This window comes from Oncorhynchus mykiss, chromosome 27 (genome assembly GCF_057628025.1).
Source record: "Oncorhynchus mykiss isolate SJ-2025 chromosome 27, ASM5762802v1, whole genome shotgun sequence".
In the NCBI taxonomy this organism is placed as follows: domain Eukaryota; kingdom Metazoa; phylum Chordata; class Actinopteri; order Salmoniformes; family Salmonidae; genus Oncorhynchus; species Oncorhynchus mykiss.
The window spans coordinates 41,117,413-41,134,307 of NC_143048.1; the positions used below are offsets into that span (position 1 = coordinate 41,117,413).

General features: G+C 43.5%; 1 protein-coding gene across 7 annotated transcripts; it reads right to left on the bottom strand.

Annotated features, from left to right (window-relative positions):
- Nucleotides 1-1,971: 1,971 nt before the first annotated feature.
- LOC100136245 (cyclin L1) lies at nt 1,972-15,324 on the bottom strand. 7 transcript variants are annotated; one of them, XM_021586897.3, is made up of 11 exons: nt 13,358-15,324; nt 12,874-12,948; nt 12,462-12,574; nt 8,797-8,917; nt 8,437-8,501; nt 4,681-4,780; nt 4,270-4,374; nt 4,030-4,171; nt 3,668-3,779; nt 3,441-3,533; nt 1,972-2,925 (listed from the first exon to the last, which is right to left on the bottom strand). In XM_021586897.3, exons 1-11 carry the CDS (start codon nt 13,595-13,597, stop codon nt 2,460-2,462), a joined length of 1,632 nt encoding a protein of 543 aa, XP_021442572.2. In that variant the 5' UTR covers nt 13,598-15,324; the 3' UTR covers nt 1,972-2,459.
- Between the last annotated feature and the right edge of the window lie 1,571 nt (nt 15,325-16,895).

Below are 16,895 nucleotides of genomic sequence, written 5' to 3' on the forward strand. Positions count from 1 at the left end.
AAAAAAGAGAAATTATCCACCTGGTAGTATTCTGTTCAACAGTAGTCATAAGCTTAGACTATGGTGTCCAGTCAGGCCACCTGTTTAACATCCTATCCGAAAGAGGGCACCGTACAAAGGGCAATGTCCCCACTCACTGCCCTGGGGCATTGGGATATATATATTTTATTATATATATATTATACCAGAGGAAAGAGTGCCTCCTGCTGGCCATCCAACACCACTTCCATCAGAATCTGGTCTCCCATCCAGGGACTGACCAGAACCAACCATGCTTAGAGCTGCAGAGGCAAACCAGCAGTGGGGTGCAGGGTGGTATACCGCCCTCTTGTGGCGAAACATAATGCATGCTCATCAGAACACTTGACAAACTACATTACACAATCCGTATTTTGTAACATGATAACACAGGCCAAACATTGTTTAACAGGAAGTTGATGTTATCTACCCGTATCACTTACCTATACACTCTGCAGAGTAATAAGGCATAATATGCAGGTTTGGAATTACACAGCTCTGGGGTATCACACTGGGTTTTAATATATCAATTCAATGAAAAGTATTTACCCTAGAGGAGCAATGACTTCCAATGTTAAAATGGTAGCAATGCCTGATGATTAGCAGAACGATTATGTGATAACAGATAACATTACCAGAATGTGAAGGGCAGCTTTTCACACTTGGATCATGAAGACAGCAGTCCTAGCTGCCAGTAGAGGAGGCCTGCTCGACATAAAGAGATAGTTGTCATGCCAAGCTGGGGGCTGAGGACTTGGCCTGTGTTTAAACAGGCCCCATTTTGGCTGCATTCATACAAGCTGACCAATTTCTGATATTTTTCCACTAAATTGGGCTTTTGCCTAGGGATGCACGATATCGGAATCGATGTGCAAAACCGTTGTCAAAGCTGACGTGCACACCTATATAAACGTAGGTAGTAGTAATGCCACGAAAAACACAGCGCTACACAGAAAAACAGCAACAAGTAGGTGCTATTTTTCAGATGTTGTTCTACCGGAGTTACACAGTATTGTTGAAACCTACATCTATGAGCGTCTCTGCTATATTAGCTTCAAGACTGACATTTGGACAAATGAGCATGCCTAGTCTTCTAACAGCACAGTGGGTCAACAAGGATCTCGTACTGAGGAAAGCCGTATTGCCCAAGAATGTGCTGATTCTCAAACCGCTGCTGCCATTGAAATGGCATTTGAGAACATGTTTGAAACATGAACACGCTCCATTCGAACAACTGACTCAAGAAATGAGCTCAACAGCGTCTACAGTAGAAGTGATGGCTTCTTGGCACGGTAGTGAAACACCTGCTCAACAAAACTGCCGACATACCGTACGGTTGAAACTCTGTTAGAGGCTGTGAACAAGCGATTCGGTGGCATTCTCTCTGAGCCTTTGTGTCGACACCATGCTGGGTACAAGGACAGCTACCTTGATGCAGACAGGGTTTACATGAAACCTTACAAAGCTGGACAAGATGGAAATGGACACAGTGACAGTGCGCAACGAGGAAGAGGCCGCGGACAGAGAGCTGAAACCTCACTGCTTGACATGTATGATGAAATTCTGGTTGTGAATGAACAAAACAGCAAGTGAAATAAATAAGTTTTGATCATGTTTTATTGGTGATGGGGACATGTAAATGTCAAAATAACTTTAGTCTGTGTCAACTATTTAACTGTACTAGAAGGCATAAAAGGCCACAATAAAATAATAATAATATGGGAATTGGGCGGGGGGGTTTCGGCAAAGACAATATTGGATATTGGTATCGTACAAAAATGTAGTTGAGTCATCCCTACTTTTGACCAATCACCTCAGAGCTGATCTGATTGGTCAGAAGACCAATTAGAGGAACAAGATCAGAATTGGACTCCCTGTGTGAACACCACCTACAGCAGATTGCAGCTTTTCATGACCTGTAGTCCAGTGTTACAAAAGAGAAGTGGAGTCAAATTGTCATTCTTTTTTTTTTTTTTTTTTAATTAAGTAAAAATCAGACATGAACACGTGCAGACTAAAAACCAGTGTAACAAATTCACCACGATCCTAAAAAGGTTCTGAAATCAAGAGTCTGCATTCAGCTGTAAAAAGATACAGCTTGTTTCTAGAGAAGCCCAGTAGTCCTTTGCAATCTGTACAGAGAACACTGCTTTAGATAAAACAAACAGAACCCGGTAGTCACTTCCTTCAGTCCACAAAGTCTTGAGGTCTTTCCTGAATTATTATTTTGTAGTACACGCATTCATTCCTTCTTCCACTGAAGAGTCGCTTTTATAAATCAAAGCGTTGTCACTAAATCAGCAGTTTTAACCATCTTTACACTGTAAATATGTTGTCTCCAAGTCCAGCATTTACATGTCAATTAAAACAGGTTTGAAAAGGAGGATTGTGGTAAAGCAGAACACAAAACTGCATTAAGGAGTGGAGGGGACTCCCCTGGTTCAGCGGCGATGGCGTCCGTGCCCTGAGTGTCCACCACTGCTGCTGCTATGGCGTTTGGTCTTGTGGGTGCGCGCCCTTTCTCGTTCGTACGACCTGGACCGCTCCCTCCTGTCTCCACGGTGATGTCCTCCCCCAGCCCCACCTCTCTCGTGCTTGTGCTTCTTGGCCGAAGAGAGGTCTGACGTGCTGCGGTCTCTGTCCCGCTCCCTCCCCCTCTCCCGTTCCCTCTCTCCTTTGCTGGCAGAGCGCGACCTTGACCTCTTCCTCTTGTGAGCCCCTCCGCCGCTGCTGCTATGACGACTCGATGGCTTGGGGTCGATGTTGCCATGGTGGCCGGGCTTTGGCTTGAGGTGTGGGAGGAGGAGGGGGGAGGACGGATGGCGTCGGGGTGAGGGGCTGCGGCTGTGAGACCGACTGCGAGAACGAGAACTGTAGGTCCCAGAACGACTTCGCCGGCTGTTGTAACTGGAGAGTAAAGAAAAGAGTTAAGACTCCAGTTGAATATTACTACATGAGTGTGACACTGGTTGTAAAATAACCGGCTGTAAAGTACCGCAGTAAAATACCGCTTGTAAAGTACCGGCCGTAAAGTACCACAGTAAAATACCGGCTGTAAAGTACCGCTTGTAAAGTACCGGCTGTAAAGTACCGTAGTAATGTACCGGCTGTAAAGTACCGCATTAAACTGTCTGTAAAGTACCGCAGTAAACTGGCTGTAAAGTACCGCAGTAAACTGGCTGTAAAGTGCCGCAGTAAACTGGCTGTAAAGTACCGCAGTAAACTGGCTGTAAAGTACCGCAGTAAACTGGCTGTAAAGTACCGCAGTAAACTGGCTGTAAAGTACCGCAGTAAACTGGCTGTAAAGTACCGCAGTAAACTGGCTGTAAAGTACCACAGTAAACTGGCTGTAAAGTGCCGCAGTAAACTGGCTGTAAAGTATTGCAGTAAAGCAGACAATGAATGAAGTACTAAAGTCTTACTGTCTGCGTGGGGAGCGTGATCGCGAGCGAGTTCCGGAACGAGATCCACTCCTACTCCTGCTGTTTCTCCCAATCTTAGCCTCCTTCCTCAGCCTGACAGAGAGAAAGGAGAGATGAAACGTTCCATTAGGGGTGTCTGTTTAAAATGGGAAAATAAAGCCCTTTTCCTCCAGAACCAAAGGCCCTGCTGTGTTGAGTAGTTAAAGAGCTGTGTGTGTGTCGCTCACCCGTTGTGTGGGCTCTTGGAGCCCTGGGCTCTGCTGTCTGGCTCTTTCTTTACAGGTTTGAGAACCTGGGGGTTGGGCGATTTGTCCTCCACCTTCACTACGTTGGGAGAACCTGGGTAACACATAACATGTCTTTAGACCGGGTGGTCCCAGTTTAGAAATTGAATATTATTGTACTACTGTGTTAATGAAATAAAAATATATATATTTTTAAGTACTTATCTATGATGACTTGACCACTTATTTAAATTGGACAGCTATGGTCAACTCGGGCTTTAAATTGACAGCTATGGTCAACTCAGGCTTTAAATTGACAGCTATGGTCAACTCAGGCTTTAAATTGACAGCTATGGTAAACTCACAGGGTTTGGATCCAGGTGAGAAGCCTCCCAGGTTGGACAGAGCTGGGGTCCCATCAGGGTTCAGCCCTTTAGCCTTCAGCTTGGCCTCCTGCAGAGACATCTTCCTCTTCTCCACTTCCTTCTCCAGGTGGTCATAGTCCGGCTGGTCGAGAGTGTGACAGAGAGGGGTTAAGAACGTACTGTGTGGTGGATTATGTTATACAGCAGGGTTGCTAGAAGGTTCGGGGGGATGATATATACCTTCTTCCTGGTGTACAGTTTGAGGGTGGTGATACAGATATCCTTGATCTCCTCCTCTGTGGCTCCAAACAGCAGGTACCAGTGAGGTCTGGATGGGAGAGGCATCTACAGACACACAGCACTTAGTTAATGATGGTAAACATTGGATTAGTAACCGAAAAGTTGCAAGATCGAATCCCTGAGCTGACAAGGTAAAAATATGTTGTTCTGCCCCCCCTTAACAGGCAGTTAACCCACTGTTCCTAGGCCATCATTGAAAATAAGAATTTGATCTTAACTGACTTGCCTAGTTAAATAAAATAAAAATGGGATGGGTAGGGAACACTGGTTAAGAGACTCATCCTGTTACAGGAGAGATGTTGGGGGAAAAGTGGAAGACTAGAGATGGGGAGAAGACCAATCCAACGGTACCTGCAGAGCTCTGGCAGCCAGGTAGATGCAGGCACAGGCAATAGTTTCAGCTTGGAACCTCACAAACACATTGGTCCTGAGGCTGTCATTCATGTAGTTCCTACAAGACACAAGCAACATACAGAAACATAGCACCATCTCCTCCCAAACAGCCCATATCAGTGGTCTGGACAGTCACCAGCTGGTTCTCGACAGCTACAGGGGTGCAGGTTTGTTCCAGCTTGACCATTAAATACTTGAACCGTGTGTTAGTGCTCGGGTGAAACAAAAGCCTGCAAACTGTAGCTCTAGAGGACCACAGTTGGTGACCACGCCAATAAAAGACAGATTTGTCTGAAATAGTAACAGGCTAATGGTATGGAGACTAGTTTATCTTTGTCCTGCTACCTCTCTCTCTCTCTCTCAGGTGCATCCATGTTGGTGTTGAGCTGGACATGCAGCGTCACAGATGAAAGCTTGTACACAGGACAGTGCAGACGGGGCTAGAGCCCACAGCTCCTTACCGTAACAATAGGACATCCAAAATAAATGAAAACCGCTCAAGTCCTATTTCAGAGGTGGACATGCGTCCTACTATTCAAATGTCTTTGGAAAGTGCACATGCAAACTGAAGGTGAATGCAGAGCAGACCGAGATGGAGGTGATCAGAGATATGATGCAGCCCTTTAGTAGGTCGCAGCCATAGAGGCAACAACTCATCTCTTGGCTGAGAGGAGAGATGGAAGTTTCCCTTAACCACAGCTCAAGAATGAGATTGGACAGGTCAGACTAGAGCTATGGGATGGGATGGCATGCTGCACTCTAGTTAAGATATCTCTAAGTAGCTTTCAACTTGAACTCCCATCAAAAGGCCTACACAATGCTGTTATGTCGGGTAACAGGGTAGTAGTCGGAGTTTCAGCGACCCTGATAAAGCTATAGCTCAGGCAAGACATGGAAACATCTCACCGACAGACAATGGACATTTCTGATTGATGGTTATGCCATCTAGCGAGCAGTCAGACAGACAAACTGAAACAGAAAGATGAGGGGGGAGGGGGGTGTGACAGAACACTGCTGGTAGAACCCCAACCCACTCAAAACGTGGGGGTTGAACTTCTTTTGGCTGCAGGGGCAGTATTGATTAGCTTGAATGAAAGGTGCCCAGAGTAAACGGCCTGCTCCTCAGTCCCAGTTGCTAATATATGCATATTAATATTGGATAGAAAACACTCAGAAGTTTCTAAAACTGTTTGAATGATGTCTGTGAGTACAACAGAAATCCAAACATGGAAGTGGGAAATCTGAGGTCGGACAATTTTCAACCCAGCACCTATTGAATACACAGTGGGATGTTGGTTATGTTGCACTTCCTAAGGCTTCCACTAGATGTCAACCGTCTTCAGAAACTTGAATGAGGCTTCTACTGTGATGTGGGGACGGATGAGAGCGGTTTGAGTCAGTGGTCTGGCAGAGAGCCAGGTCCTAGTCATGAGCATTTCACATGATAGCAACCTGCGTTCCATGGCTTTTCTACAGACAATGGAATTCTCCAGATGGAACATTATTGAAGATTTATGATAAAAACATCCTTAAGATTGATTCTATACTTAGTTTTAAATGTTTCTAGGACCTGTAATATAACTTTTGGAAGTTTTCTGATGTTCGGCTGGACGAGCATTTGGATTTGTGTACTAAACGCCCCAACAAAAGTAGCTACTTGGACATAAATAATGGACATTATCGAACTAAATCAAACATTTAATGTGGAACTGGGATTCCTGGGAGTGCATTGAAGATCAAAGGTAAGGGGATATTTATAAAGTTATTTCTGATTTCTGTTGACTCCAACATGGCAGATCATTTAGTTTGCTTTTTCCGTAGTTTATTTGAAATGTGACACAGCAGTTGCAATTAAGGAGCGGTATATCTATATTTCCATGTCTAACAATTGTATTTTCATTGACATTTATAATGAGTATTTCCGTAAAACGACGGGGCTCTCTGCAATATCACCAGATGTTTTTGGAACTAGTGAACCAAATGTATACCGAGATTTAAAAAAATATAAATATGAACTTTATCAAACAAAACATACATGTATTGTGTAACATGAAGTCCTATGAGTGTCATCTGATGAAGATCAAAGGTTAGTGATACATTTTCTCTATTTGTGCTTTTTGTGACTCCTCTTTGGCTGGAAAAATGGCTGTGTTTTTCTGTGAGTTGGTGGTGACCTAACAATCGTTTGTGGTGCTTTCGCTGTAAAGCCTATTTGAAATCGGACACTGTGGTGGGATTAACAACAAGATTACCTTCAAAAACGGTATGACGGGGCGGCAGGGTAGCCTAGTGGTTAGAGCGTTGGACTAGTAACCGGAAGGTTACAAGCACAAACCCCCGAGCTGACAAGGTAAAAATCTGTTGTTCTGCCCCTGAACAGGCAGTTAACCCACTGTTCCTAGGCCGTCATTGAAAATAAGAATTTGTTCTTAACTGACTTGCCTAGTTAAATAAAGGTAAAAATAAGATACATGCACGTTTGAGGAATTTTAATTATGAGATTTCTGTTGTTTTGAATTTGGCGCCCTGCACTTTCACTGGCTGTTGTCATATCGATCCCGTTAACGAGATTGCAGCCCTAAGAAGTTAATGGAAGCTGGGGCTGATATGCAAAACCTATCTTTACTGAGAACAAAAAAAGAAACACATTGAAATCTAAACTGGGCTTCTCTGATTAGTCCGACTACATTTAGCCATTCCGAGCCAGTCCTGGAATGTGACTGGCATAGGGCGGCGCACAATTGGCCCAGCGTTGTCCGTGTTAAGGGAGGCTTTGGCCAGGGTATAATAATTTGTTCTTAACTGACTCGCCTAGTTAAATAAAAGTTGTCTCGTCATATGATTTCAGATCAATTAAACATTATTCAAAAAACTAGCTCACACAGGGGTCCCCCAGAACAGGCTTCCCTAGACTTGCTGAGGGTTTGAACTTTGGACTGGTGGACTACTGATAGATTACTGCAAAAAGTGGCCATTGGATATTGATGGGTGGCGAGACAGGTCCTTGGAGACAAAGCCTGAGCAGGATCAGCCTGTAAGACATGTCTGGAGACCACGTCAGTTTGGGAAAATCAAATAGACAGTTCAACAGTACACTTTAACTACTGCATCAAAAAGGCATATCCAGAAAACGGTTGAGTCAAAAAAAAAAATACTTCAGGATATGTACTTCAAATCTAGAGCAAGTAAACTAGAAAAAATATATAAGTAGAATGCAATAGTTATCTATATAGCTATCTAGGAAAAAAATGATACAACTTTAACCTAGGAAGCAAAACCCCCAAAATACAAATCCTTCTGGACACCCCCAAGAGAAAACAAGACGATGCTGGCAGTTGGGAAAGGCCCGCCCCCTTCAGTGAATCTCGGCAGAGAGCTCTCACTGGATTGGCTGTCTCCGAGAAGGGCAGCCAGCCAATGGGGGCGCTCCTGAGGTCATGTGGTTGGAGGAGCAGATTTCAGAGGTTCTTTATGAGACTTACCAGCATGGACTACCCTTTAATCAAAGAGTAGAGAGAAAGGACAAAGTTAAACTGAGTTCCCTGGGCACCAGAATCATAGACTAGAAATAGCCATGCATGGACAAGAGGATAACAAACAGGTCTCAATAAGACACTAATGAATCCATCAGAGAATAGAGGTTACAGAGGGAGATACAGCAGGTGTTTGTGACGTAGGGCACTGGGTTAGTTAGGGTACAGGCCATGTACTTACCAGGCGGTCTGGACCAGAGTCTGGTTCTTCTCACATTCCAGGACTTGCAGGTACATGACGATGATCTGGAAGAAGACCAGTTGACATTATGCAATAATCAACACGGTTTCACAATCACCAGGTGTGGGAGAATGCAAACCACCAGGCTGTACTGAGAAGAGAATGTTCTAGAACACCACAACTACAGCTGTCATGTGCGTCACACAAACTATCAAAGCCTTAAATTGTAGTAGTGTAGTCTAATAGGTTGGCCTAATGCTAGTGTTGAGATAGATGTAGCTGTGCCCTGAGCAAGAATAGCACCGGCTGGGTCTACAGTTGCACTGTATGTGTATTCTGAGCGATGTAACTGGGACTCACCTTGTGCGGGTGCTTGACGTGTACACAGAAGCCCAGCTCTTTCAGGATTCTCCGTTCAGCTTTGATCACTTGGTTTTTGGTATTAATGTAGTTCTGATCAAGAATCAATGAACTTGCACTCCTGCTTTATAAAAAGAATGAAAATAACCAAAAATGTTTCCCCCCCCTCAAAAACAGAAAGAAAGCACCCTTCTGCTTTCATTGACTGGTTCTCTTTCCCCCTTCAACCAACTAAAAGCAACAGGTCCAAATGTTTTTTTTAGGGGGTTTGACTCCAGTGATTTCAGTGGAAGCTTTTGAGTTACACTGATCCATGTCTACCTCAAGTCACCATGCATCACAGCTTTCACAGAAATAAACAGAAACATCACCAAACAAGATGGTAATAACCTGGACTACCCCCCCCGTTCTGTTCTTCCCCTTGTAATGGAATAACCTGGACTACCCGTTCTGTTCTTCCCCTTGTAATGGAATAACCTGGACTACTCGTTCTGTTCTTCCCTTTGTAATGGAATAACCTGGACTACCCGTTCTGTTCTTCCCTTTGTAATGGAATAACCTGAACTACTCGTTCTGTTCTTCCCTTTGTAATGGAATAACCTGGACTACTCGTTCTGTTCTTCCCTTTGTAATGGAATAACCTGGACTACCCGTTCTGTTCTTCCCCTTGTAATGGAATAACCTGGACTACCCGTTCTGTTCTTCCCTTTGTAATGGAATAACCTGGACTACCCGTTCTGTTCTTCCCTTTGTAATGGAATAACCTGGACTACCCGTTCTGTTCTTCCCTTTGTAATGGAATAACCTGGACTACTCGTTCTGTTCTTCCCTTTGTAATGGAATAACCTGGACTACCCGTTCTGTTCTTCCCTTTGTAATGGAATAACCTGGACTACCCGTTCTGTTCTTCCCTTTGTAATGGAATAACCTGGACTACCCGTTCTGTTCTTCCCTTTGTAATGGAATAACCTGGACTACTCGTTCTGTTCTTCCCCTTGTAATGGAATAACCTGGACTACCCGTTCTGTTCTTCCCTTTGTAATGGAATAACCTGGACTACTCGTTCTGTTCTTCCCTTTGTAATGGAATAACCTGGACTACCCGTTCTGTTCTTCCCTTTGTAATGGAATAACCTGGACTACCCGTTCTGTTCTTCCCTTTGTAATGGAATAACCTGGACTACTCGTTCTGTTCTTCCCTTTGTAATGGAATAACCTGGACTACCCGTTCTGTTCTTCCCTTTGTAATGGAATAACCTGGACTACCCGTTCATGCACTTTCACCATGTTATGGAAAGAAAAATACTTCAGGTGCGGCCTACATCACGACTACTTACAAAACGAGTACTTAAACACACCATTTGTAAGAAAATGGACTAACGGATTTTGGTCATCACCGTCTATAGACTCATATTGTATGTAAAAACAGATCACAGTCACATTGAGATCGCCATCTCTTTTTCAAGTGAACCCTGATTACAGAAAGTGCTACACTAGGAAGTATGTAAAGGACTCCATCATCCCTGTTACCCAGATAAATAAATAGACAGTGCACTAACGCAGCACGGATCTCACGATCCCTTCAAAAACAGGCCGATCAGTCTACAGGAGATTAAGGACCCCACATCAGAAAAGCAAGAGAGGTAGCATTTTTATATGGTCCTCTGATATGACATGGTAGCAACATTACCGTACCCATCTAGTCCTCTGATATGACATGGTAGCAACATTACCGTACCCATCTAGTCCTCTGATATGACAGGGTAGCAACATGACCGTACCCATCTAGTCCTCCATTACCGTACCCATCTAGTCCTCTGATATGACATGGTAGCAACATTACCGTACCCATCTAGTCCTCTGATATGACAGGGTAGCAACATGACCGTACCCATCTAGTCCTCTGATATGACATGGTAGCAACGTGACCGTACCCATCTAGTCCTCTGATATGACATGGTAGCAACATTACCGTACCCATCTAGTCCTCTGATATGACAGGGTAGCAACATGACCGTACCCATCTAGTCCTCCATTACCGTACCCATCTAGTCCTCTGATATGACATGGTAGCAACATTACCGTACCCATCTAGTCCTCTGATATGACATGGTAGCAACGTGACCGTACCCATCTAGTCCTCTGATATGACATGGTAGCAACGTGACCGTACCCATCTAGTCCTCTGATATGACATGGTAGCAACGTGACCGTACCCATCTAGTCCTCTGATATGACATGGTAGCAACATGACCGTACCCATCTAGTCCTCTGATATTACAAGGTAGCAACGTGACCGTACCCATCTAGTCCTCTGATATGACAAGAGGGTAACATGACTGTAGCTAATACTTCTGGACACTAGACCTGTCAGAATTTAATACATTTTCTAACGGAATAGTTATCAGAACAAACATGATCAAAGTTGCTATTAAAACGTGCATGTCATGGCAGTCTACTTTGTCTTTACAAAAGCAAGTTTGTATTTACTAATTTCCTTACTTCAGTGGTAGTCTAGCCAGGATGAGATGAACAGTTCATGTTTCCAAGCTACTACACAAGCTGCAGTCAGGCAGCAGATGGAATGGGTTATATCTACTCCAAACCCTGACGGTTCAGTTTAGCATACAATGGTCCATTTCCAAGACATAAACCGTTTCCTCCAAACAAACCTCTTAATTAAAAAATAATAATTTATGTCTGGAAAGCCCTGCGTATGTCCATCAATTACAGGTGATGTATTCTCATTAAAACTCAACCCACCCACCCCTTAAATGTATCACATCCCCTCAATATTAAATCTAGATAGGAAACTAATGCATGTGAACAATTGTACAAATGTTCTAAGGGGGAAAATAAAAAAAAAAGTGATATTTCTGTAAAAGCCGTGAATGCCATTTGGTGAATGAGGGAGGTTGCTCTGTAGTACACACAGTATGTAGTGTTTGAGCTACGTTACCAGAGGGTCCACAAACACCAAAAGCTTAGACTGAGACAAAGGAGTCCAAGGCTCCCAGCCTAGGACCTGCGGCCAACCTGTCCTCCCCGATCCCAGTGCACCGCAGTGACTCACACCACGGGCGTCTCCCAGGGGAGGGGGGTGACACCTCGCTCATGGTTGTCATGCCGACTGCTTCATCTCTACGTACCATTCCACATCACCCAGGCTTTGGTAAATGTAGCTGGTCGCTGTTAGTTGGTTGCAAGGGAAAAGAGAACCCAAGTTAATACCACAGCCTTAGAATTGGAACTGAACAGATTATTCTGGTCAAAGACACACTCGTCTAGCAGTGTGTCCTGTCTTCTGGTGCCTAGTAGTTCTCTCTCTTGGCAACCAACAGTTATTTAGGTTAGAGGTGCTAATGTATCACCTTTCACTGATCTACTTGTCTATGCATGTAGCTGTGAATATAATGTTGTAACTACCATTGATCAGAGATGAGGAAACTGAAACGTTTTAGAGTATGGTTTAGAGAGCATGGATCAACAAAGGGCATTTTTTTTCACATTCATACATCAGAGCATCATACAAGATACTTAAAACATAGTTACTAATTAATATAATGCAAGATGAATATACTTGCATTTTTCACAAATGGTTAACGTACAATTAAAAGAGATTTAAGACCGACAGAAACAAAGGATAGTTTCTATATGGATGCTTACCTTTTGCCTCTATGACTCTGTTTTAAATGGTGAAAAACATTGATGACGTCTCTGAATCGTCGCGGCGCTTCCTCAATCTTGGAAGCCAAGTTGACACAGGCCATTGCAACAATCTGGGGAAACAAGAATAAAAAGATTTACAGTATGTTGCAAGATGTGGTTAACTAGCAAAACACTAGCATTACTCTGAGGCGTTGCAACGATTACGTCACCTAAAGTGACAAGCTAGCTAGCTGCAATGACTATGAAATAGTTTCAAAACAGGCCTGGTTACGTGCCACAATCCAGTTACGCTACTGTAAATTACAATATGGCCGCCAACGTAAACGTTTTCTACACGCACTACCCGGTGCCGATGCTAAACTACCTAATGCTGTACTGCTAATTTGCCGAAAAAGACAACTTGACTTACCTCAAAACTGTGTTTGACAAATGATTTTGAGTAGAAAAAACGATGAAAAAGAACTTGACCCGTAGCCATTGCCACCTGTAATGTAAAGAACAATAAATTAATACGACAGTTTTGTCACTTTAAATGGAATTCATAAATAGATATCCGCCATTTTGTTCTTGTCATCCCACGGCCGTTATCCCGCTGTAAGCCCAGCACACGTTTAAATTAACTACTTATTCAAATAAGTTAGATTTGTAACTGATAATTGCGCTAAATAACACGGTTATGATTCGACAAAAATTTACCAAATTAGTCTACCAGATCATGCTAATAAATAAGTTACCTAGCTAGCTGTGAGCGAACGTTAGCCTTGGCCATTTCCCGGCCTTGCTTGGCCTTATTTTGACGGGTTATATAAACAAAGATGCGATAAACAACAACCGCTACAGTACTTGTGTTTTTCATAAGATGACGATACTGGATGTTTATTTAGAATGTTTACCTGTGGCAAGCGTAGAAGAATACCAGCCGATTGAATTAGCTCGCAACCCAGGATACGGAGGTCGGTCTCCGTGTGCAGGTCGAGGCCATCGAGCATAGACGGGGTTGGCTGAAGCCTTTCCTCTGGTATAAGAGAGTTGCTGATAGTGAGGAAAACTTCAGAATAAACTCTGTCGCCGATAAGGATCCCATCACTATTCGTGGATGTGTTAGGGACAGCGGAGAGGGGACCAGCGGCCATCTTCGTCACAAATGAAAGCAGTAAACGACACAACAACGCGGCAGAGACAGCTTCAACCACCGAGGAAAGGAAGGAGCGGAGCAAATCGATGACGTCAGCGCACGGTCGAACTACGAACAGTGTACATACGCGGGACTTTACGTGACAATATGTAAATAGTTCCAATTAATCATACATTTTCCTGAAGTGCCTTTACGGCTTTTTTTTACACGATAGGTTATACTATTGGTCATATAATTGTGAATACAGTTTGATGTATAATCCCATGGGAATGGGTGATGCAAGGGACAATTAGCAAGCTTTTGGGAACTGTCTGGAATTTCCCAATGACGATGATTCTGGGAACTCTTTCTTTGTATAGCGTTGGAACATATCCATCCGCCGTCATACACTGCAACGATGTATCAAAAGGCAGCAGGTCTGAGACTTCCGTCCCCTTCCTTGCGTGATAGCAGTCAGACAGAACAGTGCTTCCGCTTAGCGCTCTCACCAGTGAATCCTGTGTGGTTCTTATGTATACACTGCAGTAGAACCACAAATTGAAACGTCTTTGGTAGTCAGTTCTAGAGTCGTTCCATGTCATTTCAGCAAGCCATGACACCCACCATTGGAGATAGCACCCAAATTGGCCATTTTAATTTATAGGATTCAGATAATATTCAATAAATATAGTACCTAACATCTGATTTGGATCAAACTTCTTCCTACCAATGAGTAAGACATGAGGAATCACCCCTCCCCCTATATTTCAAAAACTACCTACAGACCCCAATGCCAATCCAACCCCAACAACCAGTATCAGTTCTCTATGTTAGACAAGTAGTATGAAGTTAAGGCTTGGAGTATTGCTTCTCCATACTATGTAATGCATTCCCTGTGAATCTGGTGATGTTTTTCATCCCTGTTCAGAGAAATTAGTCACTGAAGTTGCTTATACGTTTTGACCACTAGATGCTGCTGTTCCTGATATATCACCAGACTTTTTAAAATCCATTTTTGCTGGTCTCGTGTTTATTAAATAGATCCCAACATTTCCTATGTAATTTTGGGTAGAAAACCAATAAGATTTAGTATGTTGAAAATAAATGTTGTGATCATCCTCACAAATCAAACCATTCCTCCATTAAATAAATACAGTGTTAGTGTATTTAGCTGACTGATTGCAGTCCGCCGTGGTGCAGACACCATCTAAAGGGAAAAGTATAGGGTATACTATATCAGATCACAGCGTACATCCCTGCCCTCTCACGTCTCTTTCTCTCACATCTCTTTCTCTCTCTCCCACATCTCTTTCTTTCTCCCACATCTCTTCCTTTCTCTCTCCCTCATGTCTCTTTCTCTCTCACATCTTTCTCTCCCTCTCACATCTCTTTCTCGCTCTCTCACACACACACACACACACACACACACACACACACACACACACACACACACACACACACACACACACACACACACACACACACACACACACACACACACACACACACACACACACACACACACACACACACACAATAAGATTAGGTAGAGTAAACTCCATGCTGTTTTCCACTTTTCATTTCCATGCCTTATTGTTGGTTATGTGGAGTGTGAGTTGGCAACTTGGCTGTAATGCTGTGCGGGTGCGTAGGTGGATAGACAAGTATCTTCCCAATCTGCCTCTGTACTGCTATCCATCTCCAGGAACATACAGGCTGAAATAAACAGATTATTCATTCAACAGATTGTCCTCATTGAACAGCTAAGTGGAGATAGAACGTTCCTCCATGCACATCCATTTAGCTGTCAGTGGTTGGCAGGTTCCTCACAGCTTCCATCAGAAGACGCACAAGGTGTTCTTTCTTCTCAGCCAGAAGCAGTTAGAGAGGTGTTGTTTGCACCTTCCATGGGAGATCTGTAATGTTGGTATTTAAACTGCGACCACAGCCGAAAGGAACAGAGCTGTCTGGGCATGTTTTAAAGTATATCTACTCCTATCAGTTTTCTAAGTTCTCCTGGCGGTTTCCTCCTTACTTTTCTATCATCAGATGTCTCGTAGAATCACAGGGGAAAAGAGAGAAAAAGTATAGATTCATTGGAGAAAATCCATAATCCTATGCAATGCCTTTGAGGTGTAGATGGTTACCATGATGGATGTGGTAGTTATTCAGCTATTCCCCCGACAGACCGACTGTTTACCTTTACCAGTTGGTTACCTTTTCAGTTGATTTGTTCATTTATTTATGAGTGTTTTGTATAATCAGTTGAGAGCTGTAATCTACTATAGTACTAGATGCCTGATTTTAGCCCTATATCTTAACCCTTTATCTTAACCCTATATCATAGCCCTATATCTTAGCACTATATCTTAACCCTATATCTTAGCCCCATATCATAACCCTATATCTTAACCCTATATCTTAGCACTCACTATATCTTAACCCTATATCTTAGCCCCATATCATAACCCTATATCTTAACCCTATATCTTAGCCCCATATCATAACTCTGGATATTAGAAGTCAACAGGTCGCACAGAGGTTGCTCTGCCAAAAAATGATGAAAGTCAATCTGACAGCTTGACAGAAGGAATGACAGCCATTTTGTTCTTCGAGCACAATGCTTCTACGATGACAGTTGGACACAGAATTCTCCAATCGTCTCACACATCAGCAATATTGGGCTGGGGCCCCAATGTCAATGCTCAGGCAAAAACTAACAGTACTACTACTACAATACTATATCATTCTAATGCTAATGGTGAGATGCAGGACAGGGATAGTAGACAGTAGAGGGCGACAGAGTACAGAAGATGGAGACATTTCTCAGTGAATGTGCAGCCAGGTCACCCTTGATACAAATCAGTATTAGAAGTTCATCCATGCCTGAGGACATCAGTCGATGACGTGGATACCGGCCACTAGGGGCAACAGTGAGCGCTGTTCCCTTCAAGTAGGTTTCTGTTTTGCTAAGGGTGTTATGGATGAGGACGATGTGCTGTGGTGTTATGGATGAGGATGGTGTTCTGGGGGTGTTATGGATGAGGACGACGTGCTGGGGTGTTATGGATGAGGATGACGTGCTGGGGTGTTATGGATGAGGATGACGTGCTGGGGTGTTATGGATGAGGATGACGTGCTGGGGTGTTATGGATGAGGATGATGTGCTGGGGTGTTATGGATGAGGATGATGTGCTGGGGTGTTATGGATGAGGATGACGTGCTGGGGTGTTATGGATGAGGATGATGTGCTGGGGTGTTATGGATGAGGATGATGTGCTGGGGTGTTATGGATGAGGATGGTGTGCTGGGGTGTT